Genomic DNA, 27,861 nt, shown 5'->3' on the forward strand with positions numbered 1-27,861 from the left:
ACTTAGCTAACCTTTTTAACAGCTCAAATATTGCAAATCACTCTTTCATCATCTTCGCTACCTTAAACACCACTTCCATACTATACCGTTTTTAGTTCAAGTCACCCTTGTAAACCAGCACCTATTTGAAATATAATATAGTCTACTTATATTGAAGTTTTTATAAGTCGTCGGCTCCTGATCCTGCACGGCGGCTACATATGGTCCTTCGAAGCCTTTAAGACAAGGGCTGGTTTGACCATCTACGGGTTCATCGTGGAAGTGGCCTTTCATCATACTTCGCAACGCAGCCATCACCGTTGTCTTCAGTTTCTTCGGCATAGGAAGAACACGCAGCGGGCGTTGCAGTCAAGGGTCCCAGCGTCTACCGGCATAAGGCAGGCGTTCGTCGGCATCCACCACATCAAGGACATCAGTTCCAGTACATCACATCACCTGAATACGTAGGACTAGACAGAGTGAGTTCGTTCCAATATCCTTCATTTCCCTTCTATACCTACTTTTCTTGGAATTTAGAATAGCTCTTTACGTATCAGGCACAAATAATTCATATTTCATACAATCAATTTCTTATTACATCTTAAATCATAATTCGTCAAAATAAAATAGCTTAGCTTCACAACATTGCATTCCCTATAATTCTTAATACTATATTAAAAAGCCATATCCATAAATTATTATCATCGCCTCAGTAACGTATTTTTGCTAAATCATCATATTCCGCGCGCAGCTGCTTATCTTAATCCGCTTCCTTTGTTCGCATCAGTTGCATTTAAACTCGTTAGTGTTCACACCTCTCGTATGCATATTAGGTAAATTTAATTTTTAAAGTTACGTTTAAATCAAAATGGCTGACACATTAAAAGAGTTAGTTAAGAAACGTGGCAGTCTTAAGGCTAAATTAACTCTCTTTAATACTTATATTAACGTGGCTAAATCGTGTGAAAGATTAAGTGAGTTACAAATAACGGAGTTGCAGTGTCGTTTAGATAAAATAGAATCGGTATATCCAGAGTTTGACGCTTTGCAGATGGAGATCGAAGCGTTATCTGAGAAGCCCGAGGAGGCGTACGAGGAGCGGGAGCAGTTTGAAAGCCAGTTTTTTGTGTTGGTCTCGACTGCTCGACTTCTTTTGAGTCCGACGGTGCAGGCGAGCGGCGACCGGGCCGGCTCCGGCTGCGGAGCGCCTTCCACGTCATGCTGCGCCGGCGCCGGCCGGCAGGACTTCGTTCGTCTGCCCAAGATCGACCTGCCTCACTTCGATGGGAACTATCAGCATTGGCTCGGATTTAGAGATACGTATATTTCCCTTATTCATAATAATCCCTCAATAAACGACATTAGCAAATTTCATTATCTTCGTGCATCTTTAAAAGGCAGTGCCGCCCTTGTTATTCAAAGTCTTGATTTTAGCAGTGATAATTATCATAAAGCATGGCAATTAGTGTCGGAGCGGTTTGATAACCCGCGCCTCTTAATAAATAATCATATCCAGGCCCTGTTTAACCTTGAACCTATGCAACGTGAGTCGAGCTGTTTGTTACGTGGCATGGTGGACGTGACAAACAAAAACTTGCGTGCGCTCAGTACTTTAGGAGAACCTACCGATCATTGGGACACGTTAGTTATTTATATAATGTCTAAGAAGTTAGATGCAGTAACTAAGCGTGAATGGGAAGAGCACAGGAACCTGTTAACAGGTTCGCCGACGTTGCAGCAATACATTACATTTTTAAATAACAGGGCCGACTTATTAGAGTCTCTTGGCAGTGATAACTTTAATAAAGTTAGTAACAATTGCGAAAAAACATCAAAACATAAATTGCAGTCGCATAACGAGCCGCAAAAATTACATAGTTATCTTACAACTACTAATAATAAGTCTTATCGTCAACTCGTTTGCCCTTATTGCACACAGGATCATTTTTTGTTTAAATGTGAATCGTTCCGTAAATTAGATGTCGACAGCAGGATAAATAAAGTCAACAGTTACTCAGTATGTAAAAACTGTCTTCGGCCGGGACACTTAGATAAGCAATGTGTGTTATCTCATTGCAAGTACTGCAAACTTAAGCATAATACTCTTTTGCATAAACATAATGAAAAAGAGCCTTCTAGTAGTGACGTTCCGATGCCAGCAGTTCATTTTAGCGGCAATATACAAACAACTGTATTTGACCCTACTGAGACTTCCGGATTGCTCTCCACAGCGTTGGTGCACGTGAGTGACGCGAGCGGAGTGCTGCATGAGGCGCGTCTGCTCCTGGACAACGGCGCCACTCCTAACTTCGTGACACGTGATCTGTGCGGACGGCTTGGGTTAGCGAAACGCAACGCTGGAGCCTCGATCACAGGTATCAATGAACAGTTTTCACATTGTCCGGAGTCTTGTGACATTACTATCCATTCGCTTCATAGTAACTATAGGACGACCGTAAACTGTTACGTTGCTGAAGTAATAAATAAATCACTGCCGCCGTGTCGTATAGACCTTACAAACATACCTATTCCTGAAGGCATCACTTTGGCTGATCCGTCATTTCATGAGCCTTCCGTTGTCGATATTTTAGTTGGGGCGGAAGTATTTTGGGACGTTTTAGGAACCGCGTGCATTAAATTAGGAAAAAAGAAACCTCAATTACGTGACTCATCGCTAGGTTGGATTGTGTGCGGTTCCATACCTGCCTACAATACGAACACGAATGAATCTTATTTTTGTTCGTTCCTCACTCATAATGAGACAAATGAGGAAAACAATCTTACACGGTTTTGGGAGTTAGACTCGGTGTCTCCCACACACAGCATGTCTTATGAAGAGCAGGCGTGTGAAAAAAGTTTTTTAGATAATACCATTCGCGATCAAGATGGACGTTTCGTTGTGACACTACCCTTAAAGGAGTCACCAGACGTGCTTGGCGATTCATATCAAATGGCCAAGCGCCGTTTCTTGGCATTGGAGAAACGGCTCGCACGCGATCCTGCCTTTAAAAACTTATATTTTGATTTTATTCGGGAATACATTGACCTAGGCCACATGAGTGAAAATCAATCATTACAATCATCAGAAAAATCTTTTTTCTTTCCTCATTTCGGCATTTTACGCTCTAGTACCACTACGCGTCTAAGAGTGGTTTATGATGGGTCAGCCACCACCACAAGTGGTAAGTCTTTTAATCAAATACAAATGGTCGGTCCAACCGTTCAGGACGACCTTCTGTCAATCTTATTACGCTTCAGGCAACATAAGTATGTTGTCTCAAGTGACATTGAAAAAATGTATCGAGCAATATTAGTGCAGCCTTCCCAACGCTCGTTACAGCAAATAATATTTAGATTCGATCCTTCAGATCCTTTAAAAACCTATAAACTAAACACAGTCACTTACGGTACTGCGTGCGCACCATACCTAGCAACAAAATGTCTTGTTTCCCTTGCCGATGAATGTCAAGACGTCCGAGTTAAACGCGCAATACAGCACGACTTTTACGTAGACGACTTCCTCAGTGGCAGCGATTCCGTACAGTCATTGGTTGATATTAGCAAAGGGGTAGTCGGAGCATTAGAATCTGCGAAGTTTAATTTACGGAAATGGCAGTCAAATTGTCCCGATTTACTGAAATCAATTCTTGAGCACAAGGAAGATAACAGCAAAGCTCTCAACCTTGATAGTAAGTCGCCATGTAAAACCTTAGGTCTGCACTGGCAAACAGAAACAGATAAACTTCTCTTTTCTATCGACATCAAAATTCCAAACAAAATTACAAAAAGAAATATTTTGTCTGTCATAAGTCAGGTATTTGACCCTCTGGGCCTCGTAGGGCCATGCATAGTTGAAGCAAAAATTTTATTGCAGCGTCTTTGGCTGTTAAAGTGTGAATGGGACACCGAGCTCCCATTAGATATTAAAAATGAATTTCTTTCTTTCGCGTCATCACTTACAAATTTAAATAAACTTGAAATAGATCGTTGGGTATTTACTGACTCGCCTTCAGAAATTCAATTGCATGTATTTACAGATGCATCAGAGCGCGCGTACGGTACTTCGGTATATGTTAGGACCGTGGACGGTAACGGAACGGTTTGCGTTCGTCTTATAGCGTCGAAAAATAAAGTCTCTCCCCTTAAACCCTCCACAATACCGAAGCTCGAACTTTGCGGCGCACTACTTGGTGCAAGACTCTGGGCAAAGGTCATTTCTGCACTGACCTTGAAAGTTGATCATAGTTACTTTTGGTCAGACTCTATGATCGTGTTGGGATGGCTTGCAGGGCCATCTAATAGATTAAAATCGTTCGTCCGCCACCGTGTGAATGAGATTCAAGATAACACTCGCGGTCAGACATGGAGTTATGTACCCTCAAAGCAAAACCCGGCAGATTTAGTGTCACGAGGAATGAAGGCTGATGACCTCCGCGTCTCCACTTTATGGTGGACAGGGCCAGAATTCTTGCATCACACTTTAATTAAATTTCCTATGACACCTAATACAACCATAGATAACCTTCCAGAAGTAACATTACATATAAACATACATTCAGACGCAGTTCAAAATGAAAATTCTATAAGTAAACTTATAACTAACAACTCAAAACTTACAAAATTAATACGTATCGTAGCATATATTTACAGATTCATACATAATTGTAGACACAAAAATAATAAAATCAAATCTGTTTTAACATATACAGAAATAAAATCAAGCAAAACTAAACTTCTACAACTCGCACAGCAGGAATCATTTCCTGAAGAGTATGAACTCTTATTGACGGGTAAATCCTTACAGCCGAAAAGTAGGTTACTTTCACTATCACCCTTCTTAGACGATCAGAAATTGATACGTGTCGGTGGTCGTCTAAGTAATGCTTATTATAGTTATGATATTAAGCACCCAATCTTGTTGTGTTGCAAACATCACCTTGTTAAACTGCTCTTCGCCATGCAACATTTGGCATTATTGCACGCCCCACCTCAAATGCTACTTACAAGCATTCGGCAAATATATTATCCGCTCGGTGGAAGAAACCTAGCGCGACAATTAGTACACAAATGTGTACATTGCATCAGGTTTAAGGCTAAACCACTTCAAATGTCTATGGGCAACTTACCTACCGACAGAACACAATTAGAATTTCCATTTTTATACACGGGAATGGATTTTGCCGGACCAGTGCTGATAGCTGATCGAAAGGGTAGAGGTAGTAAAACAATTAAGTCGTATATTTTAGTGTTTGTTTGTCTTTCAGTCAAGGCTCTTCACCTGGAACTTGTCACAAGTTTAACGACAGAGTCGTTTCTTGCTGCTCTCCGCCGCTTCATGAGCCGTCGCGGAAAGCCTCAAACTCTGTATTGTGACAATGGCACGTCGTTTGTCGGGGCAGCAAACGAACTTAGTAATTTCTTAAAACATAATCACGATAAGCTGCAGTCAGGTATGGCAGACGAGTCAATTAATTTTAAATTTAGCCCGGCTTACTCACCACATTTCGGGGGCTTATGGGAGGCCGCAGTTAAATCTACAAAATATCATCTTAAACGCATTTTATCTCTAACTCATTTAACGTATGAAGAATTAAATTGTTGCCTGATTCAAATCGAAGCTATCTTAAATTCTAGACCACTCACACCCTTATCTTCGGATCCTTCTGATCTTACTTACCTATCACCCTCTCATTTCCTTATTGGACGTTCTCTTCTATCAGTACCACAAGAAGATCTGACTGAAGAAAACATCACAAGGCTGGAAAGGTTCCAGAGAGTTGAAAAACTTAAGCAGCATTTCTGGAGCCGCTTTTCTAACGAGTATGTTACTCTCCTCCAGCAGAAAACGAAGTGGCACACCTCGACGGGTCAGCTGCAAGTCGGGACCATGGATTTATATAGGTGTTAATCAAACTTTTGTAGACTGAATCTTCTGACTATTCAGAATCAAGTAAGTAAGGTATAATATAAATTAATATATGAGATATGCCTTTCTGACTCTAGGGAAAATAATAAAAAAAAATTATTAACATCGATTTTCACACTAAATCTGTGTTAGAAGTTAAATAAGCTAATACTTATTTATATAAATATATCGTTATTAATAAAATTTATATGAAAAGTTTTAGTACTATTAGAAAGGTACACTATTTGTGAAACCTCTATGGTAAAATGTTTAAACATAAAATATTTACTAACTATAAAAAAACTGCCTAAATTATATAGGTACCTACAATCGCGCGACCAAGCTTATATTTTGGCTAGTTTATTTAAAAATACATTGTAGCCATATGGCAACGTCATGTATTTAAGGGTTAAACATCATTCGTATACATAATGATTAACAACATTAACAGATTTAAAATTTACTCGACATTTATGCAATTTAACAAAGTAAATTTTCTGTCCATATTTAGTCTCTGCAAGTCTGCAGTTCATTCCACAGTGTGTATGTGGTTAAATTTAATTCCGTTCTAAAAACACTTGCTTTCCCATGGTCCTGTGGTCAAGCAGTAATAATTCAAGGCATTAAATTGAAAGTAAACAAAACAAAGGTTTTCCCAAGAACTTCAGCATTTTGAATGGTAACGACGTAGGTAAGTGACAGTAGATGCTAAAACGAGGCTCCCTTGATTCGTTGTAGACTAGAAATGGGCCGAATACGGACTTTGCCGAATACGAATTCAATGATTGGTAAGTAATGGGTACTAAGGCTCTTTATGTTTCTATAATTTATTGCATAAGAAAAATTTGGTTTTTGTATCTTAAGCTACGTTATTTTACTTTTTTACATAATTCATTAATTATTGTATGTAACAAAAGCAAAAAATCAAACTGTAGGCTACACTCCTTAAATACATTTTTTTTAAAAGTCGCTGAACAAATGTTGATCAGTATAAGGAGAATAGCCTACAGTTTAATTTTGACGTTACATTTTTGTATTTTGACATTTTAACTCCCTTTGGTGGTTCCTTAGAATGCTGTCATTATCCGATGAATTACGAAACAACTTACGCTACCTATATATTTACTTTGGTAAATATTTATTATTTTTTATTCGGTAAATATTCGGCAATATAACCGAACTATTCGGCCGAATACGAACATTGAAAAACTTGCCGAATATGCCGAATACCGAATATTCGGCCCATCTCTATTGTAGACTATCACTTCTTAGTCTTCAGTATCTACAGCGCGTATAATACTTATGTATATTTGAAATCACTACGCCAAGCTTATTTTTATTTATATGGTATTTTGAGAAATGCGCCTAGCGAGATTTTATCATGTGTTTATACAAGTGTCACATTTTCTACTAGAAGCTCTAATACTAATAAGGGACTTACTCAAACTGAACTAAACTGAATGTTGTTCTTATCAATTAGGTAAGAAAAGAAAAGTGTTCATCATCGATGACAACATAAGTATAAACCTATGGATATATCATATCTTAAGCCTGAATACAAACAAATAACCAAGAATTTTAAAGACAAATCTGCAAAAAAATCATCTCCATAATTATAATGCGCTTCTTTTCTAGCAGGCTTTTAATGGCCTCCACTTAACTTCCGGGACTTAACGTCAAGTGATGTTTTCCTTATCATTATACTTTACGGGCGGAGATGACTTTTTTGCGTTATTTGGTGTTCAACAAAATAGTACATTACTTACGATACACGTGCGTAAAAAAGAAGTTTAAACCAAGTGGCGATAAATTAAAACACGACCGAAGGGAGTGTTTTAAAACGACACGAGTTACGAATTTCATTTCGCACGTGTATCGTACGACGTTTTTCAGTACAGACACAAGTTTGACCTGACAAAAAATTAACCACTTCTCGCACTGTTGCGTAAAAAAAGCACCATCTGTACTTCGGAGGGACATCTGTACTAAAAAACCTCGTACTATACACATGCGAAAAGGAAATTCATAACTCGTATCGATTTAAAACATTCCCTTCGGTCGTGTTTTAATTTATCGCCACTTGTTTCGAACTGCCTTTTTTACGCATTTTATCGTAATATACTATTTATAAAAAATTACAAAGTGTCTTGTAAATTTGTATAATTTACATAAACACAAACCCTTGCGTGTTCAAGTTCAAGACACATTGATTTTTGCCTTACACTCTGTCCCTTTTTTGCTTTTAGTTGTATTTATGTACTATAATAATCTAGGTATATTCTGGAATTTCTGGATCGTGTTATATTTATAGGTACTTTATTAGTGTTAGACCTACAACCTTTTATCTTATTCTGATTTAATTGGGGAACCATGCACATAACTTTGACTACATACAAAAATAATGAGCTATTACTGGAATCCATACGTTTATGGATTAAAAATACAGTTTAAAAATTTAATTACCTATTTTAAATAAACGCTTTATGATCTACATATTTTTTTATCCCAAATCGTAAATAATAATAGCAAAGAACAATTTTGCTAAAAGCGTCACTTCACGGTAAACGGCAGGGGCTAAACACAACGGCTCATTTGATATTCATGTTCGACAGTAAGCGTAAACCTTCTGTATGCACAAACATATGGAGGCAAAACCAACATCCTTTGAGTGACGCCCATCTTAGAAAGTTGAGCGAGTGGGCGTATAAGTATGACTCACTAAACGTTCTCCCAAACAATAATGTACGACAAAGTGCAACGTTGCGTAATGGTTGGCTATCTACAGAAAGTTTACTAAAATCGGTATTGCTGCTTATCAACTGCCGCTATTAAAACGTAGTGATGGGACATATTTAATTAAATTTTTATTAGAAAATTTAAGCAACTTGACATGGAATACAGAGAGATTGTAATTTTTATTCGTACCGTGCAGATTTAATAGATAGCAAATGGAGATATACCATCTCTGAATAAATTCACCCATTTCACGCTTTTAACATAAAAACACATTTAACCGATTTGCAAAGCTGAACTGATCCCACAAAAGCTCTGGGAACAGTTTTTGCGGAGCCATAAAGAGAGAAAAAGAACGATCTACTCGTTACGTGCGAGTAGCAACGTTGGTGAATACATTTATATTTGATTTTTCCACATTTAAATGTATATTATTGTAATAATAATGTTTGTAAAACTTAACAACGCAGTCATTATTGAACATCACTACTTGAATGCGTTAGTGATAAATCGTGGCCCATTTAGGGCGAGCCAATAGGCCGATAAACACTTTCTCGTGTGAAGGTGGATAGCATGCCGCTCTTATCTGTGGACAGCTGCAAGTGCTGATGTGCAGGCTATCACGCTATGCTTTTAGCATTATTACTAGCGCTTTCTCGTCTACGGAAAAATGGTATCTTATTATAAAATTAACTCGGGATGCATGAAAGTCCCGTATCGCGTCTGTGTGTCTTTTTCGCACTTAAGTACCTACAAAAAATGCGAAAACGATGCACCAACGCGATATAACATATTTCGCGACCTTCGCTTGCATAAATTGTGTAGGGAAAATTCTTACCCTTAAATTGGCAACGGTAATCAACTAATCAGGATGCACAATCCTTTCACCTTCTTTTTGTATGTTTTTCTGAGGTAACCCAAACAAACGTTAGACAAAGCATTCTAAAGCGTATCTTACATAATTATGTATGTCATCATTTTTCTCAAAGTACAAAACTAATACGATAAAACTATTGATCATACTATGAATATCATATATGCACACCTGAGCACGCACGACAAACATGCTGTGCCATTGCTTAATAATCATATTGTTTAACCCCGGATTATGTTAATTATTACAAATAATCCCACCTGTTCCAGAATTCACATGAAAATGGATAAATTTGACGTCTCGTTTCCTGCGCAATTTCCACAATGGGGTTCGAAAGTGATTTGTAATGTTTTGTTTCACAACTTCAATGTTCTGCGCGTAACCATTATCATTTATCGTGGGAAAAGTACGGGCATTTGTCATGGTGCGCTATATGTACACAACTTTTCATTTTAGACCCCAACAGACAAAACCCATTAGGTTCGTGATAATGCAAGTTCATCGCTGCCAGGTATTGTTTAGTGTTGCCAACGCGAACAAAGCAGGGTTGCCGTCTCATCCACGGACTACAGACTTATTACGAACCCATTGTAGCGGGAGCATGGAGAAAATTAAAAATGCAGCATTGTCTGAAAGCATGACACGCGATGGGAACTTTGTTTTAATTACTCTTCGCCCTCGCATCATTTAAATTTGTTTTCTTTTCTAAAATCTTTTTCCTTCGGGTTGTCTAATATTCTTCGTTAATCAGTTCAACTTTCACCCTCTGGAGAGAATAATTTAAACTTTCGGCATCATGTAATTTCCCGTGGTCCGTAGGCCAGCTTATAAAATGTAGACTCCCTTCTCGGTTCATGTTAAAGTTTAAATTGCTCGCCGACCGCCGCCACTTTTTTCACTATCTTCCTCGTACCACTCACTTTTTCCTATTTAAACTTTCTCGTTTTATTACAAAAAGCCTCTTATACCGCAACTTGCACCCAAGTTTCGAATACTATCAGTGTACCTGAATCTATAAGTACCTAAACAAGAATTTCTTATACAACAATATATTTCATGATACACTTACACTGAAAGTTTCAAGAAACCAATTTATTGCTAAACCGGTACACCAGAACTTAATTCCTTAACTTGTTCCATTCACACTAGTATATTTTTGGAAAACTTGAGTTTAAATATAAATTCAACATAGGCATAGGTCTGACGATAAAGGTTTTGTTTTACATAAAATAATAGAATTATCAAATTGAATCACAATCACCTTTAAATTACATGCACTTTAATGTTCTTTCGAGTGATGACGTTACAAGTTACAACACTTGCAAGACAAATGACTTGTAACATCGTAAAGAATTCGAATGAAGTATCGAATCGTCGTTACGCTCATCGAAATCGCAGCAAATATAATAAATAAAACGACTCGATGGTTCGCGGCATTGGATTGCGTTCTTACTCCAATCGAGTGCTCTTGAATTAAGCGTCTGGGAATCGAACACCATTACCGTCGGAGTAAAGTTCCGTTGGTCGTTTTGTTGATTGTACCTACCAATCGATAATACAGTTATGCATTGCATGCATCTGTAACTGCTTATTAAAAGGAGAATCTATGTAAAGAAAGTAGTTAGTTTTATTTCCTGACTATTTTGAATATTAAGTAACACCACTAACACCAGCATTATTCATTTAACATTTTCAAAAATATGTTTATGTTCGGAGGTGACTTACCCCCCAGTAAGTGCAGTGTTCTCGTCAAAATAAAATTAGATTGGTTTTCAAATTCTTCACCCGCGGGAGGTGATTTTAGCGAAACTATAACCATATATAAAGCAAAGAAATAAATTCCCCAAAGCAAAATATATACTTTGCAGTAGTTATACTTTACTTGATTTGAGATAATTGTCAATCATTGACATATTAATGCGTCATTTCTCGGGGGCCAGTGAGTCAACATAGAGACTATTTGAAAAAGGTTGGTAGTGCCATCTTTAAGTCGTTTGAATACGAGTAGATTGAAGAAAAAAATTGTGCGTGGAGTCCCTCTGCGCGAAAGAAGTGAAATTTCCTAATGTGGAAATGATAACCTAATCATAAAATTTAAATAATAAAAAACCCCCGACTGCGACATAGTAGACCGATTTTCATGAAACATGGCTAAGAACACTCCCGACTAACTCAGCTTTCAAACAAAAAAAAAACTTAATCTAAATCGGTTCATCCGTTCGGGATGATAACAAACAGATAACAGACACAAACGTAAATTAAAATAGGAAGGGGTATTTTTTCAAAATTCGAGTTCGGAACTCCGAGCTTTAAACGTTTAAGGCACTGGTCCCATCGCGAGCTAGTAAGCTATGAGCTATCAGCTATAAAAACGAACAAAAGATTTTAAAAGAGACACAGCGATATTGATAGCTCAACTGGGCGAGTAACTAGAAACATCGCCGTGTCTATTTTATTTACACGGGAGTGACTATCTTTTGTTCGTTTTATAGCCGATAGGTCATAGTTTACTAGCTCGCGGTGGGACCAGTGCGTAACGCTGTCAGTTAAAAGTCTCATTAGAAGTTTCACTTCAATAACACAGAGTTGATAACGAAATAATAGGTAAGGTGAATACGGGTAACCACCATAAGGAGAAGTGTGTCTGGCCTTCTCATTTGGCCTGTGGAACTGATAATCAGTGTTCATTGAGAGTTCATACTTTTGTGAATAGCAAGTAGCAAAATTACCAATATTACTATGCATACGCAAAAACACCTGTAACAATGAGTAAAAAAAAACAATATTATGTAAGACCTGTATATACGCTTGTTTGATACAAATAAATATTTCATTCCATTCATTCAAGAGTAATTCGTCGGAGAAGAAGAATTATAACCTAACCACAAAATTAAAATTTTGAAAAACCCCCGACTGCGACCTAGTGGACCGATTTTTATGAAACATGGCTAAAAACACTCCGACTAACTCAGCTTTCAAACAAAAAAACTAAATCTAAATCGGTTCATCCGTTCGGGAGCTACGATGCCACAGGCAGACACACACACAGACAGACAAACAGACAAACAGACAGACAGACACGTCAAACTTATAACACCCCGTCCCATCGTTTTTTCGTCGGGGGTTAAAAAGGTAAAATGTGAAGGCCAATCACACTTTTCCTTATGACACACTTACCCTTATTGACCTTACCTATCCTCCTATTGTGAGATAATATTTCGGTGGCCAATTTCCTCCAGGTGATTTTATTCCTACCTATTAATATTTCGCGTCAGGCCTACTTAGATAAAACGCTTAAATATACGATGCTCGTGAATATCAACATGAACCGCTATAAACAATAAGCGGCTATATACTCAGTTTATGCCACAGACGACCAATAAATCGGAATATTTTGCTGATAGCAATAATTACTAGAATTAATCAGGGCAGTTTATGAGCCATTTCCTAAGAGCTCAAGGGTCGGTTCGGAATAATATGTTGACTGATCATAATACAAGGTCCTATTTCATAATGATGCACATGGGTGGGAATACTGGGAATGAGTTTTATAGGTATATAGGTTCATAATATTATGCCACAAGCATAGCACAACATTTCAAACCATATTTATTAACTATTATACAACCTAACCACAAAATTAAAATTTTGAAAAAGCCCTGACCGCGACATAGTAGACCGGTTTTCATGAAACATGGCTAAGAACACTCCCGACTAACACAGCTTTCAGACAAAAAAAAACTAAATCGGTTCATCCGTTCGGGAGCTACGATGCCACAGGCAGACACACACACAGACAGACAGACAGACACGTCAAACTTATAACACCCCGTCGTTTTTGCGTCAGGGGTTAAATAATATTTAAAGAAGTATCTACTCAATCTTCCTCCATTACCTGTTTACACTGACTTATTACTTCCAATATAGCACAAAATAAAAATCATTTTTTACCACCGCTCCTTCATATGCAAGTCATATACATGGTGCTCATGAGGAAACTGAATAATTTTAACCACGCATTTCTGAGGCCAAAAGAAAAAAAAAAAAAATGTTATATACAGATGAGGGTTTTTTTTGTATTTTTTTGTTACTATTTCCGAATGTATTTTCACATAAAAAAGCCATTAAATTTGTATTGAGTTAGCAATACGATTTTTTTTTCAATTGGTTATAACTCTGAAATTGAGAAAAGTTATATGACATTTTAGTCTTAAAATGGGATCAGGAATACGTTGTTAAAATTATTCGTTTTGCTCATGTGCACTGTGTATAATATGTGCCATATTTTGCTATTTCTACGATAAATATTGCTTTATCCTTCACCAACGTTTTTCACTTACTCACATCAAAACAAAGATGGCGCAAGCGCAAGTGGCACGTAATTTGTCCGGTTTGCAAACGGCCGCAGGCAAATTCTCGCGTAACTATAGCAACCTCTTATCATGTCCTTAAATACCAACGAATACAAACTTTATTTGAAAAGACACAAAGTCGAAAGTAAATATCTTGTTTTAAGAAATAAGCGCTGCAGAATGTTAGCTTCAGTAATGTTTCGAGGGAGAATAAAATTCAAAATAAAAGCTCATAATTTAAGAGCGTTATAACATTTCGGCGTCGGGCGAAATTAGGTATTTTACCCGCCGCGCGAGCCCAATATGCCGACCCTTTCTAGCACGTCTTATCACTCGCTCGCACTACAATAATGGACAAAACAATCTTGATCCTTTCTATGGAATTTTGATAACAACCACAATCTACTATCTCGATATAAACTTTTGGTTTCTAATAAACATTATTTTGTACGAAAATACGAGAATATAGCGCGAAATAATATCAATTATGTTAAAATTTATTTAAAAAATTAAAGTAATAATTATAAAAGTAGATCCCATCCCAAATATTTGCTTTTGTTATATGATAAGTATTAGAGTAAAGTATATATTAATATGATGATAAAATAAGACAAATACAATTCTAATTACTTCAAGGTGGTGCTCAGGGTCTGATGATGGAGCCAGATGGTGGTCACCAATACCAATGAACAATATGACTATACAACTTCGTGGTTTACATGTCATTCTAGCATTTTCACTTTCACATTTCAAGTGCATATACCACGAGTATAGGTTTTCGGGTGTGCTGATTTAAAAATTAATGACCGATTTGGAATCTGACATTGCTGACTGTCACTTTGACACAAAAGTCATCATGGGTGTCGTAAAATAGGTTTTAGGGGGTGCTGATTCCAAAATTAATGACCAATGTGGAATCTGACATTGCTGACTGTCACTTTGACACAAAAGTCGTCATGGGTGTCGTCAAATAGGTTTGCGGGGGTGCTGATTCCAAAATTAATGAACAATGTGGAATCTGACATTGCTGACTGTCACTTTGACACAAAAGTCGTCATGGGTGTCGTAAAATAGGTTTTAGGGGTGCTGATTCCAAAATTAATGAACAATGTGGAATCTGACATTGCTGACTGTCACTTTGACACAAAAGTCGTCATGGGTGTCGTAAAATTGGTTTTAGGGGTGCTGATTCCAAAATTAATGACCAATGTGGAATCTGACATTGCTGACTGTCACTTTGACACAAAAGTCGTCATGGGTGTCGTAAATAGGTTTGCGGGGGTGCTGATTCCAAAATTAATGAACAATGTGGAATCTGACATTGCTGACTGTCACTTTGACACAAAAGTCGTCATGGGTGTCGTAAAATTGGTTTTAGGGGGTGCTGATTCCAAAAATAATGACCAATGTGGAATCTAACATTGCTGACTGCCACTTTGACACAAAAGTCATCATGGGTGTCGTAAAATAGGTTTTAGGGGGTGCTGATTCCAAAAATAATGACTAATGTGGAATCTAACATTGCTGACTGTCACTTTGACACAAAAGTCATCATGGGTGTCGTCAAATAGGTTTCCGGAGGTGCTGATTTGAAAATTAATGACCGATTTGGAATCTTGACATTGCTGACTGTCACTTTGACACAAAAGTCGTCATGGGTGTCGTCAAAAAGGTTTCCGGGGGTGCTGATTCCAAAATTAACGACTATTTTGGAATCTCACAGTGCTAATTGTCATTTTGACACAAAAGGAATCATGGGTGTAGTCAAATAGTTTTTAGGGGGTACTGATTCCAAAATTAATGAAATGATTTAAAAAGTTATGACCGATTTGGAACCTGACATTGCACAGTACCCCTGGAAACCTATTTGACGACACCCATAACGACTTTTATGTCAAAGTGACAGTCAGCAATGTCAGATTCCAAATTGATCATTAATATTGAGATCAGTACCCATGAAAACCTATTTGAAGACACCCATGATCACTTTTGTGTCAAAGTGACAGTCAACAGTGTCAGATTCCAAATTGGTCATTAGTTTTCAAACACCTCCGGATACCTATTTGACGACACCCATGACGACTTTTGTGTCAAAGTGACAGTCAGCAATGTCAGATTCCAAATTGGTCACTAATTTTGAAATCAGCACCCCCTAAAACCTATTTTACGACACCCATGACGACTTTTGTGTCAAAGTGACAGTCAGAAATGTCAGATTGAACATTGGTCATTAATTTTGGAATCAGCACCCCCTAAAATCTATTTTACGACACCCATGACGACTTTTGTGTCAGAGTAACAGTCAGCAATGTCAGATTGAACATTGGTCATTAATTTTGGAATCAGCACCCCCTAAAACCTATTTTACGACACCCATGACGAATTTTGTGTCAAAGTGACAGTCAGCAATGTCAGATTCCAAATTGGTCATTAATTTTGGAATCAGCACCCCCTAAAACCTATTTTACGACACCCATGACGACTTTTGTGTCAGAGTGACAGTCAGCAATGTCAGATTGAACATTGGTCATTAATTTTGGAATCAGCACCTCCTAAAACCTATTTTACGACACCCATGACGACTTTTGTGTCAAAGTGACAGTCAGCAATGTCAGATTCCACATTGGTCATTAATTTTGGAATCAGCACCCCCTAAAACCTATTTTACGACACCCATGACGACTTTTGTGTCAAAGTGACAGTCAGCACTGTCAGATTCCAAATTGGTCATTCATTTTGTAATCAGCACCCCCTAAAACCTATTTTACGACACCCATGACGACTTTTGTGTCAGAGTGACAGTCAGCAATGTCAGATTGAACATTGGTCATTAATTTTGGAATCAGCACCCCCTAAAACCTATTTTACGACACCCATGACGACTTTTGTGTCAAAGTGACAGTCAGCAATGTCAGATTCCACATTGGTCATTAATTTTAGAATCAGCACCCCCTAAAACCTATTTTACGACACCCATGATGACTTTTGTGTCAAAGTGACAGTCGGCAATCTGAGGTACTACATATTCGTAATCTGAAAGTAATCAAGTCAATAATTTCAGTTATTTTGAATCGACTATGATTCCGAGTTATTGGTAATAGTAATGATTGTATAGATGATTAGTGATTCCTTTACATGTAATGGTAATTTACCGTTTCACTTGATTACATTACAAGTAATCTGACACCCAGTAGTGTCAGATTACAAAGTAAAATCAAGTAATCGTGTAATCCGGAATCGATTACGATTTCCCCATCTCTGGGTTTAGTTATATGGTTCATTGGTACTGGTGACCACCATCTGGCTCCATCATCAGACCCTGAGTACCACCTCTTGTCAAAGGTCTTGTTGAGACGAACCCAACGAGCCTAAACACGAAGTCGTTTACTTACATGGTTCACTGGTACTGGTGACCACCTTCTGGCTCCATCATCAGATCCCGAGTACCATCTTGATGTGTCTTATCATCTTGACCGTATTGTAATTTTCACATTTTTATCATCACAACGTTGTAATACTTTAACATTCAAACATAACAAAGTATTACAAAAGCAAATATTTACGGATCTAGGATCAAATTCGTTGGTCGCTGTTTACACACACACAATGCGAGGATAGCCCGTGTAGAAACAAGGCGTCCGACCCACACAACAATAAATATTCTCGACGTTTGCGATGAAAACTCGGAGACCAAAGCGACATACGTCTTACCTGCTCGAGCTCCGGCGCGGCACTGAAATCGCAGGCGTCCGTCGCCGGTAAAATAGCGACAGGAAGGCTAGTTTTCAAAAAATTGGCAAAAAATCATGATAAAATATTATAACGACAAATGGATAACAGCAGTTTAAGCACATTGTGCAGATTATTTATATACTAAAATAACTTCGATAACATGTAGATTTTCGGAGAAATGATCACTTGTTTCGATGTATTTTCAAGACAAAATTGAGTTCGTTTTTCTTTCAATTTCTCAATTTCAAAGGATTAAATGATAAATATTGTTTAATGGGCCTTAAGTACAAGATATTTGGAACTTAAATTTACCTCATTTATGAGAGTGATCTTATCAAATTGTACATAATAAGAGCTCCGAATTCTGTGCTTCACGCGGTTTTTCCTAAACGAGCATCAGAAAAACAATCATTACTAATTGAAAAAGCTTTTTTTTTTCATATGTTTTTTATTTAACCGACAGTTAATAAGATGTTCTAACTGAAACAAGTACTTTCACTGTCTTTTAGTATGAGTAAAGTGTACAATTTTGTCGATAAATATTGTGCATTTTACAATATATCGCCTTTTTTTGTCATAGCGCTCTTAACCCTTTCGATCCCACGTGCGTTGCATACGCAGATATGTTTTGGGAAATACTACTAGATTCAAAATTGTGGGTTTTATTTACATTTGCGAATAAATCAACATTTTAACCGGTATGTTAGATTAAATATTTTGCCGTTCAATCATTGATTGATAATAATTGAATGTCTCCTGTGAATTTAGAATAGCGTTAATTATTCTAGTCAGAAATATATTTTATAACGCTGAAACGCAAAACGCTGTTAAGCAATTACATGTAATGTAATTAAGTACGGAACAACAGTTTGTTCTGTTCTGATCATCATGGTGCTTTACACAGGTATAACCGTCGCCATAGCAGGGTCTGAACATTTGGAATTTCTGTATTATCCAGCTAATAAAATACCATACCTCACGTATGGTATTAGTATTATACCTCACCGATGTACGGAGCAGCACCGCAATTTGTGCACCTCGCGTCAGATCCGCCCGTTGCCATGGCAACCCCCCTGCGACCACATTCTGAATTGTTTTCAAAATCCACCCGAATCTAGCTGTTGTTAAATCCGTATTAAAACAATAAAATCGAGTCGTTATGCGAGTCCCTTTTGTGTTTTTGTTAAATTTTGGGTGCAATAAGGTAATAAAATTTCCTCGCATATGTAAAAATAAAACGGTGTTTTATTTAGGTGTCGTATGTTTCAAATTAAAAAAAAATATTTATGATGTCTTAATTACTAATCAACAATTTTATACCAAATAGAATAATAAATAACTTGTAGGTACCTACATATATGAAAATGGAAAACTTCACTCTTCCGCCAGGACTCGAACCTGCGACATTTTACGAGTAAGGTCTAAAAATCTTAAGATCCTTAGTGCGTCCGATATCGGATTTAGAACCGATATCCCATACATTACAGGCGCTATTAATACCCTTAAGACCTTAAAGTTTAGTCTTGCCGGAAGAATAAAGTTTTACATATTAAAAATTTGACCTCAACCAAACCAGCCAGCAGCAGACGTCTGTTCGATAAAAAAAAATAGTTCACCTTCTATAATTTAGATAAGATAAGATAAGATAAGATAAGATGTTTATTTGTATAAGTCATGTACATAGGATCTTAAAATTTTACAAATAGCTTCCATGACACCCTGTCAGGGCACACAAATTACTTATATCTAGCTTAATACTAAGTTTCAGGCCATGTAGTTAGTTAATAATTTGGATAGGTGGAATTATTATATAATAATTTTTGGTCATAGCATAATATAATTCGAGTAATACGATTTAGGAATAAATGATTTCAATTAAATTCAAAATATATGTACATTTGTGTATGAGAAAACTTTTCAATTTCTTATGGAATAAATTGTCATTATTTTCTAATTTGATGTCATCAGGGATTTTGTTAAGAGCGCTATGACAAAAAAAGGCGATATATTGTAAAATGTACAATATTTATCGGCAAAATTGTACACTTTACTCATACTAAAAGACAGTTAAAGTACTTGTTTCAGTTAGAAAATCTAATTAACTGTCGGTTCATTAAAAAACATATGGATGAAAAAGCGTTTTCAATTAGTAATGATTTTTTTTCTGATGCTCGTTTAGGAAAAACCGCGCGAAGCACAGATTTCGGAGCTCTTATTATGTACAATTTGATAAGCTCACTCTCATAAATGCGGTAAATTTAAATTCCTAATATCTTGTACTTTAGGCCCATTAAACAATATTTATCATTTAATCCTTTGAAATTGAGAAATTGAAAGTAAAACGAACTCAATTTTGTCTTGAAAATACATCGAAACAAGTGATTATTTCTCCGAAAATCTACATGTTATCGAAGTTATTTTAGTATATAAATAATCTGCACAATGTGCTTAAACTGCTGTTATCCATTTGTCGTTATAATATTTTATCATGATTTTTTGCCAATTTTTTGAAAACTAGCCTTCCTGTCGCTATTTTACCGGCGACGGACGCCTGCGATTTCAGTGCCGCGCCGGAGCTCGAGGAGGTAAGACGTATGTCGCTTTGGTCTCCGAGTTTTCATCGCAAACGTCGAGAATATTTATCGTTGTGTGGGTCGGACGCCTTGTTATACACGGGCTATCCTCGCATTGTGTGTGTGTAAACAGCGACCAACGAATTTGATCCTAGATCCGTAAATATTTGCTTTTGTAATACTTTGTTATGTTTGAATGTTAAAGTATTACAACATTGTGATGATAAAAATGTGAAAATTACAATACGGTCAAGATGATAAGACACATCAAGATGGTACTCGGGATCTGATGATGGAGCCAGAAGGTGGTCACCAGTACCAGTGAACCATGTAAGTAAACGACTTCGTGTTTAGGCTCGTTGGGTTCGTCTCAACAAGACCTTTGACAAGAGGTGGTACTCAGGGTCTGATGATGGAGCCAGATGGTGGTCACCAGTACCAATGAACCATATAACTAAACCCAGAGATGGGGAAATCGTAATCGATTCCGGATTACACGATTACTTGATTTTACTTTCACTTTGACACAAAAGTCGTCATGGGTGTCGTAAAATAGGTTTTAGGGGGTGCTGATTCCAAAATTAATGACCAATGTTCAATCTGACATTGCTGATTGTCACTCTGACACAAAAGTCATCATGGGTGTCGTAAAATAGGTTTTAGGGGGTGCTGATTACAAAATGAATGACCAATTTGGAATCTGACATTGCTGACTGTCACTTTGACACAAAAGTCGTCATGGGTGTCGTAAAATAGGTTTTAGGGGGTGCTGATTCCAAAATTAATGACCAATTTGGAATCTGACATTGCTGACTGTCACTTTGACACAAAAGTCGTCATGGGTGTCGTAAAATAGGTTTTAGGGGTGCTGATTCCAAAATTAATGACCAATGTGGAATCTGACATTGCTGACTGTCACTTTGACACAAAAGTCGTCATGGGTGTCATAAAATAGGTTTTAGGGGGTGCTGATTCCAAAATTAATGACCAATGTTCAATCTGACATGGCTGACTGTCACTCTGACACAAAAGTCGTCATGGGTGTCGTAAAATAGGTTTTAGGGGTGCTGATTCCAAAATTAATGACCAATTTAGAATCTGACATTGCTGACTGTCACTTTGACACAAAAGTCGTCATGGGTGTCGTAAAATAGGTTTTAGGGGGTGCTGATTCCAAAATTAATGACCAATGTGGAATCTGACATTGCTGACTGTCACTTTGACACAAAAGTCGTCATGGGTGTCATAAAATAGGTTTTAGGGGGTGCTGATTCCAAAATTAATGACCAATGTTCAATCTGACATTGCCGACTGTCACTCTGACACAAAAGTCGTCATGGGTGTCGTAAAATAGGTTTTAGGGGGTGCTGATTCCAAAATTAATGACCAATGTTCAATCTGACATTGCTGACTGTCACTTTGACACAAAAGTCGTCATGGGTGTCGTAAAATAGGTTTTAGGGGTGCTGATTCCAAAATTAGTGACCAATTTGGAATCTGACATTGCTGACTGTCACTTTGACACAAAAGTCGTCATGGGTGTCGTCAAATAGGTATCCGGAGGTGTTTGAAAACTAATGACCAATTTGGAATCTGACACTGTTGACTGTCACTTTGACACAAAAGTGATCATGGGTGTCTTCAAATAGGTTTTCATGGGTACTGATCTCAATATTAATGATCAATTTGGAATCTGACATTGCTGACTGTCACTTTGACATAAAAGTCGTTATGGGTGTCATCAAATAGGTTTCCAGGGGTACTGTGCAATGTCAGGTTCCAAATAGGTCATTACTTTTTAAATCATTTCATTAATTTTGGAATCAGTACCCCCTAAAAACTATTTGACTACACCCATGATTCCTTTTGTGTCAAAATGACAATTAGCACTGTGAGATTCCAAAATAGTCGTTAATTTTGGAATCAGCACCCCCGGAAACCTTTTTGACGACACCCATGACGACTTTTGTGTCAAAGTGACAGTCAGCAATGTCAAGATTCCAAATCGGTCATTAATTTTCAAATCAGCACCTCCGGAAACCTATTTGACGACACCCATGACGACTTTTGTGTCAAAGTGACAGTCAGCAATGTTAGATTCCACATTGGTCATTATTTTTGGAATCAGCACCCCTAAAACCTATTTTACGACACCCATGATGACTTTTGTGTCAAAGTGGCAGTCAGCAATGTTAGATTCCACATTGGTCATTAATTTTGGAATCAGCACCCCTAAAACCAATTTTACGACACCCATGACGACTTTTGTGTCAAAGTGACAGTCAGCAATGTCAGATTCCACATTGTTCATTAATTTTGGAATCAGCACCCCCGCAAACCTATTTGACGACACCCATGACGACTTTTGCGTCAAAGTGACAGTCAGCAATGTCAGATTCCACATTGGTCATTAATTTTGGAATCAGCACCCCCTAAAACCTATTTTACGACACCCATGACGACTTTTGTGTCAAAGTGACAGTCAGCAATGTCAGATTCCAAATCGGTCATTAATTTTTAAATCAGCACACCCGAAAACCTATACTCGTGGTATATGCACTTGAAATGTGAAAGTGAAAATGCTAGAATGACATGTAAACCACGAAGTTGTATAGTCATATTGTTCATTAGTATTGGTGACCACCATCTGGCTCCATCATCAGACCCTGAGCACCACCTTGAAGTAATTAGAATTGTATTTGTCTTATTTTATCATCATATTAATATATACTTTAATACTTATCATATAACAAAAGCAAATATTTGGGATGGGGTCTACTTTTATAATTATTACTTTAATTTTTTAAATAAATTTTAACATAATTTTTGTAAATGAACACGTATTGTTTAAAGAAAACCGAAATAATAATGGCGCTTTTCCAATATATTTCTCAATTATTTCTTGAGTTTCCGCAGACCTCCATATAGGGAGACCCCGGCAAATGATCAGGATACCAGAAGCATTAAAGTGGCGGCGCTAGGGCTGTAATTGCTTGTTAAAGTTCATGGAGCATGACGCGATAGGGCCAAGGGAGGGTGGATAATTTCCGTGGTTTTACTGTTATAATGAAAATATATGGGTTGAGGTTATATGAAGAAAAACATATGTAACACACAACCTGTGGTCGATTTCTCAAAACTGAAAGTTACACGCGGAAGTCTCTTTCCAACTTATCATAAATAGCGAGGGCAGATCTCGAGCAATCCTGGTCCGCTTCACCAATCTGCAGGCAAGGCATGCAGTATGGACCAAGAAAACAGCACTTAAAGGGTCATCGGTTGTCATATCAGAGTTCTTGACCAAACAACGCCAGTCTGTGTTCATCGAAGCCCGAAAGCACTTTGGCATGCGACGTGTGTGGACCAGAGATGGCACTATTTTTGTCAAGCTGGCCGGCGGGACGAGGGAGCGTCTGTATTCGACTGAGGAACTCCGAGCCCTGATTGAAAAACACCCCAGCGACACGCAGCGTGCGGTCCCTACAACAGAGGTGCCTGTGCCGCCTGCAGGCTCTGAGCCTGAGTCGGGGACCAGAGCGCTCACAACTTCCGCTGTCGCTGTCGAGCCCAAGCAGGCGAAGTCTTCAATCGACAAACGCGGAAAGCATTGTAAATAAGTAGCTGTATATAAGTCCTCTCTTGTTCTTCCTTATTCCCAAGCTGCAGTAACTAACACGCTTACTGATTATAACTTGATTTTGGGGACTCGCTCAGAAACTTGCCTTCTTTTTACACTTTTTTTGATATGTTTATGTCTACCCTCTTTAGTTTTTACTTCACATTTTGTCTGACTCCCATAACAAGATTGAATGTATTTTTGTAAAATTCTGACACTGACGTAAGTGGCGTAAACAAAATGACGTCTTAGCTGTCAAATTCTTGCGTTCCGTTTTCACATGAAACACTTTTTTTTTTATTCAATTAGAAACTGCTGCAGCTTGTTGACAATTTTTGTTGTATAAATATTTTAATTTTACAGTATGGTGTTAATTTTAAAGTGATTATTTTCTGTTTTATTTATATGTGTGAATTGGTCGACTGGTGGGTTAAATCGATAGCTGTCGATTGTTGTATAAGTTTTGTGCTTTCGGCACTTTTTAGTGTAGGTAATATTTATAAATTATATATTTGTATAAATTTATATGTATATATATTATACCATTGTGAATTATTATGTCTGATAATGAATCGTTTCACTCTGCTTGCGACATGTCTTCTTCTTTCCATTCGCTCAATAGCTCAGCCGAGCCTGAAACTCTTGGTAACAGCCTAAATCGTACTTTTCAAAATGCCACTAAACACTTCAACGCATGTCACATTAACGCACAAAGCTTGCCATGTCATTACACTGATTTTCTCGACACTTTCTCTTCCTGTAATGTTCACGCCGTCCTTATCTCTGAAACCTGGCTGAAACCCTGTCTTGATTCTACTTCTTTTAGCCTACCCGGTTTTGTGTTGTTGCGCAACGACCGTATTGGCAAGGGTGGCGGCGGTGTTGCCATCTACCTGCGTAGTAACATCGCGTTCAAAATTATTTGCGCATCTCCGTCATTGTACTCTGGGTCAGTGGAATACTTAATCCTGGAGGTTAACATTTCGGGTACTAAAGCGGCTCTAGGAGTTGTATATTGTCCTCCTGGTGTTGACTATTTTACTGATCTGGAGTCTGTTCTTTCTCCACTTAGTACAGATTATTCACATCAGCTTATCTTTGGTGACTTTAACACTGATCTTACCAAGACTTGCCTCAGGACGCGCAAGCTAAATGCTATTATTGAATCAGCGGACCTTTCGGTACTTCCTTTATCGCCTACGCATCATAATACTGACACATCTGACTCTTGGCTTGATCTTGCCATCGTTTCCTGCCCTGAACGCGTCAATACGGTTGGCCAACTCTCTGCTCCTGGTTTTTCACACCACGACCTCATCTATCTTAGCTACCGCATTCGTCCCCCTAAGTTGCAGTGTGTGACGGTTCAACTGCGCAGTTTCGCTAGGCTTGATATGGAGGCCCTAAAGCGTGAAGCTCAAGCAGCTGACTGGTCTTCTGTTATGTCGGCGCCTTCGGTAGACGTGGCTGTTGCATCTTTAAGCTCGATGATTTTAAAGCTTTTCGACAAACATGCCCCGGTCCGAACGGTCAAACTTAAACGTCCTCCTGCGCCATGGATCACCAGAGCTGTGCGCATTGCGATGACGCGGCGTGATCGGGCGTTTCGTAAATATAAGCGCGACCGTAGTAATGAGAATTGGTGTGCATTCAAAATTGCTAGAAACAAGTGCAATCAGATGGTAAGAGCAGCGAAACGCAAACACATTCACGATAACATTGCTAGGTCATCTCCAGCAGAGACCTGGAAGTTCTTAAAATCTGTCGGCGCGGTCAAGTCTTCTAACACTTTAACTACTTCCTTTTCTTTAAACGATTTCAACTCACACTTTGCTAAACCTTCTGTCATAGATCCCACAACTAAAACTTTCAGCATTTCCGAAATTAATAGCTTACCCTGTATTGCTAAAAACACTTTCTCATTCACCTCGGTGACTGATGATGAAGTTCATAAAATTATCACGACAATCAAGTCTAACGCTGTAGGTGATGATGGTCTAAGTAGAACTATGGTATTTTGCATATTAGAATGTATACTCCCGGTTATAACTTATGTTATCAACCTTTCTATGTCTTCTGGGGTCTTTCCTTCGATATGGCGTAACGCACATGTGATCCCTCTTCCAAAGACTTCCAATCCCAGTTCACTTAAAGATTTTCGTCCCATCTCAATTCTACCATTTCTGTCAAAAATTTTAGAAGCCGTTGTACATAAACAGTTATCCCATCACATTTTTTCTAACCATTTGTTGTCGCCACTTCAGTCTGGATTTCGCCGTGGTCACAGTACATCTACCGCGCTGCTCAAGGTGATTGAAGACGTGAGGGTCGGTATGGATTCTTCGCTGCTTACAGTGCTGGTCCTTATCGACTTCTCTAATGCGTTCAATGCGGTAGATCACGATTTACTTCTGGCCTCCCTTAAAAACCTGAACCTCTCTTCATCTGTCATCGATTGGTTTGCTTCCTACCTTCGTGGTCGACTTCAGTTAGTCCGTGCAGATAACTCTCATTCTGATTGGTGCAAACTACTTTCTGGGGTTCCACAGGGTGGCATCTTGTCTCCATTGCTGTTTTCCATTTTCATTAATCTAATCACAAGCAACATTAAGTGCTCTTACCATCTGTATGCTGATGACCTACAGCTTTACAGTCAGGCTAGTGCTGACGATCTGGATAGGGCTGTCGCCGACTTAAATGAAGATCTTAACCTTATAGCTTCCTGGTCACGTTGTTTCGGCATTGCAGTAAACCCTACCAAATGTCAGGCCATCATACTGGGTAGTACGCGCTTGCTTTCCTTGACAAATGCAGCAACAATAGCCCCGATCCAGTACGAACAAACAGCCATCCCTTTTGTTCCGCAAGTAAAGAACCTAGGGTTGATTATAGACAGTGGCCTTACATGGGATCCCCTGGTATCTGAGGTCAGCCGGAGAGTGACTAATACTTTAAGAAGTCTCTATCGATTTAAACATTTTCTTCCATCTAGCACCAAGATTCTCCTAGTTCAAGCCCTCGTTTTGCCCATCATGGATTATGCTGATGTGACTTCCAGTAATCTCACTCAAGCCTCTCTATATAAGTTCGATCGATTGCTCAACAACTGTATCCGGTTTGTTTTTGGACTGCGAAAATACGACCATATTTCAGCATATCGTAAGAAACTAAACTGGCTCCCTATTCGACAACGACGGTCGTTACGTATTCTCTGCACTTTATTTTCTATTTTATTTGACCCTTTTACCCCTGATTATCTTCGTTCCAAATTTAAATTTGTTTCTCCGCGTCCCGGCACTGATCTCCGAACCACCCGTAGTCTTAAACTTATCGTCCCCCAGCATCGCACAGGCTTCATGTCTAATTCCTTCACTGTGCAGGCGATCCGGCTGTGGAATGATCTTCCGCTCTCCATCAGGCAGGCCCAGAGCAAATTGTCTTTCAAGCGCATGTTACGCAAGCACCTGTTAGAAAAAGTTCAATAGTTGTCCTTTTTTTTTTTTTTTTTTTTTTTTTTATGGGATAGGAGGCAAACGAGCAGACAGGTCGCCTGATGGTAAGCGATCACCGCCGCCCATGGACACCCGAAACACCAGAGGTGTTGGAGGTGCGTTGCCGGCCTTTAAGATGGGTGTACGCTCTTTTCTTGAAGATTTGAAGGTCGTATCGGTCCGGAAATACCGCAGGCGACAATTCATTCCACAGTTTAGCTGTGCGGGGCAGGAAGTTTCTGGAGAAACGCACAGTTGAGGACTGCCAGCCATCTAGATGATGACGATGGAAATGTTGTCGCGTAGGGCGATGGCGGAAAGAAGCGGTAGGGATTAATCCGAACAATTCCTCGGAGCACTCCCCGTTATACATGCGATAGAAAATGCAGAGCGAGGCCACATCTCTACGCAGCGCCAAGGGGTCAAGCCGATCGGAGATATGCTGGCAGTTGACAATTCGAGTCGCTCGTCGTTGGATGCGGTCCAGAGGGAGAAGCTGGTACTGAGGTGCCCCTGCCCATAGATGAGAACAGTACTCCATGTGTGGGCGAACCTGCGCCTTATAGAGCTGAAGGCGGTGGGCTGGAGTGAAATACTGTCTCGATC

General features: G+C 38.5%; 1 protein-coding gene across 1 annotated transcript; it reads left to right on the top strand.

Annotated features, from left to right (window-relative positions):
- The first annotated feature begins 818 nt into the window (after positions 1-818).
- LOC125238344 lies at positions 819-27,249 on the top strand. The gene is made up of 6 exons (XM_048145646.1): positions 819-2,354; positions 5,244-5,880; positions 23,333-23,757; positions 24,935-25,446; positions 26,029-26,157; positions 27,106-27,249. Exons 1-6 carry the CDS (start codon positions 848-850, stop codon positions 27,247-27,249), a joined length of 3,354 nt encoding a protein of 1,117 aa, XP_048001603.1. The 5' UTR covers positions 819-847.
- Positions 27,250-27,861: the final 612 nt, after the last annotated feature.

Source organism: Leguminivora glycinivorella, chromosome 2 (genome assembly GCF_023078275.1).
Source record: "Leguminivora glycinivorella isolate SPB_JAAS2020 chromosome 2, LegGlyc_1.1, whole genome shotgun sequence".
Classification (NCBI taxonomy): domain Eukaryota; kingdom Metazoa; phylum Arthropoda; class Insecta; order Lepidoptera; family Tortricidae; genus Leguminivora; species Leguminivora glycinivorella.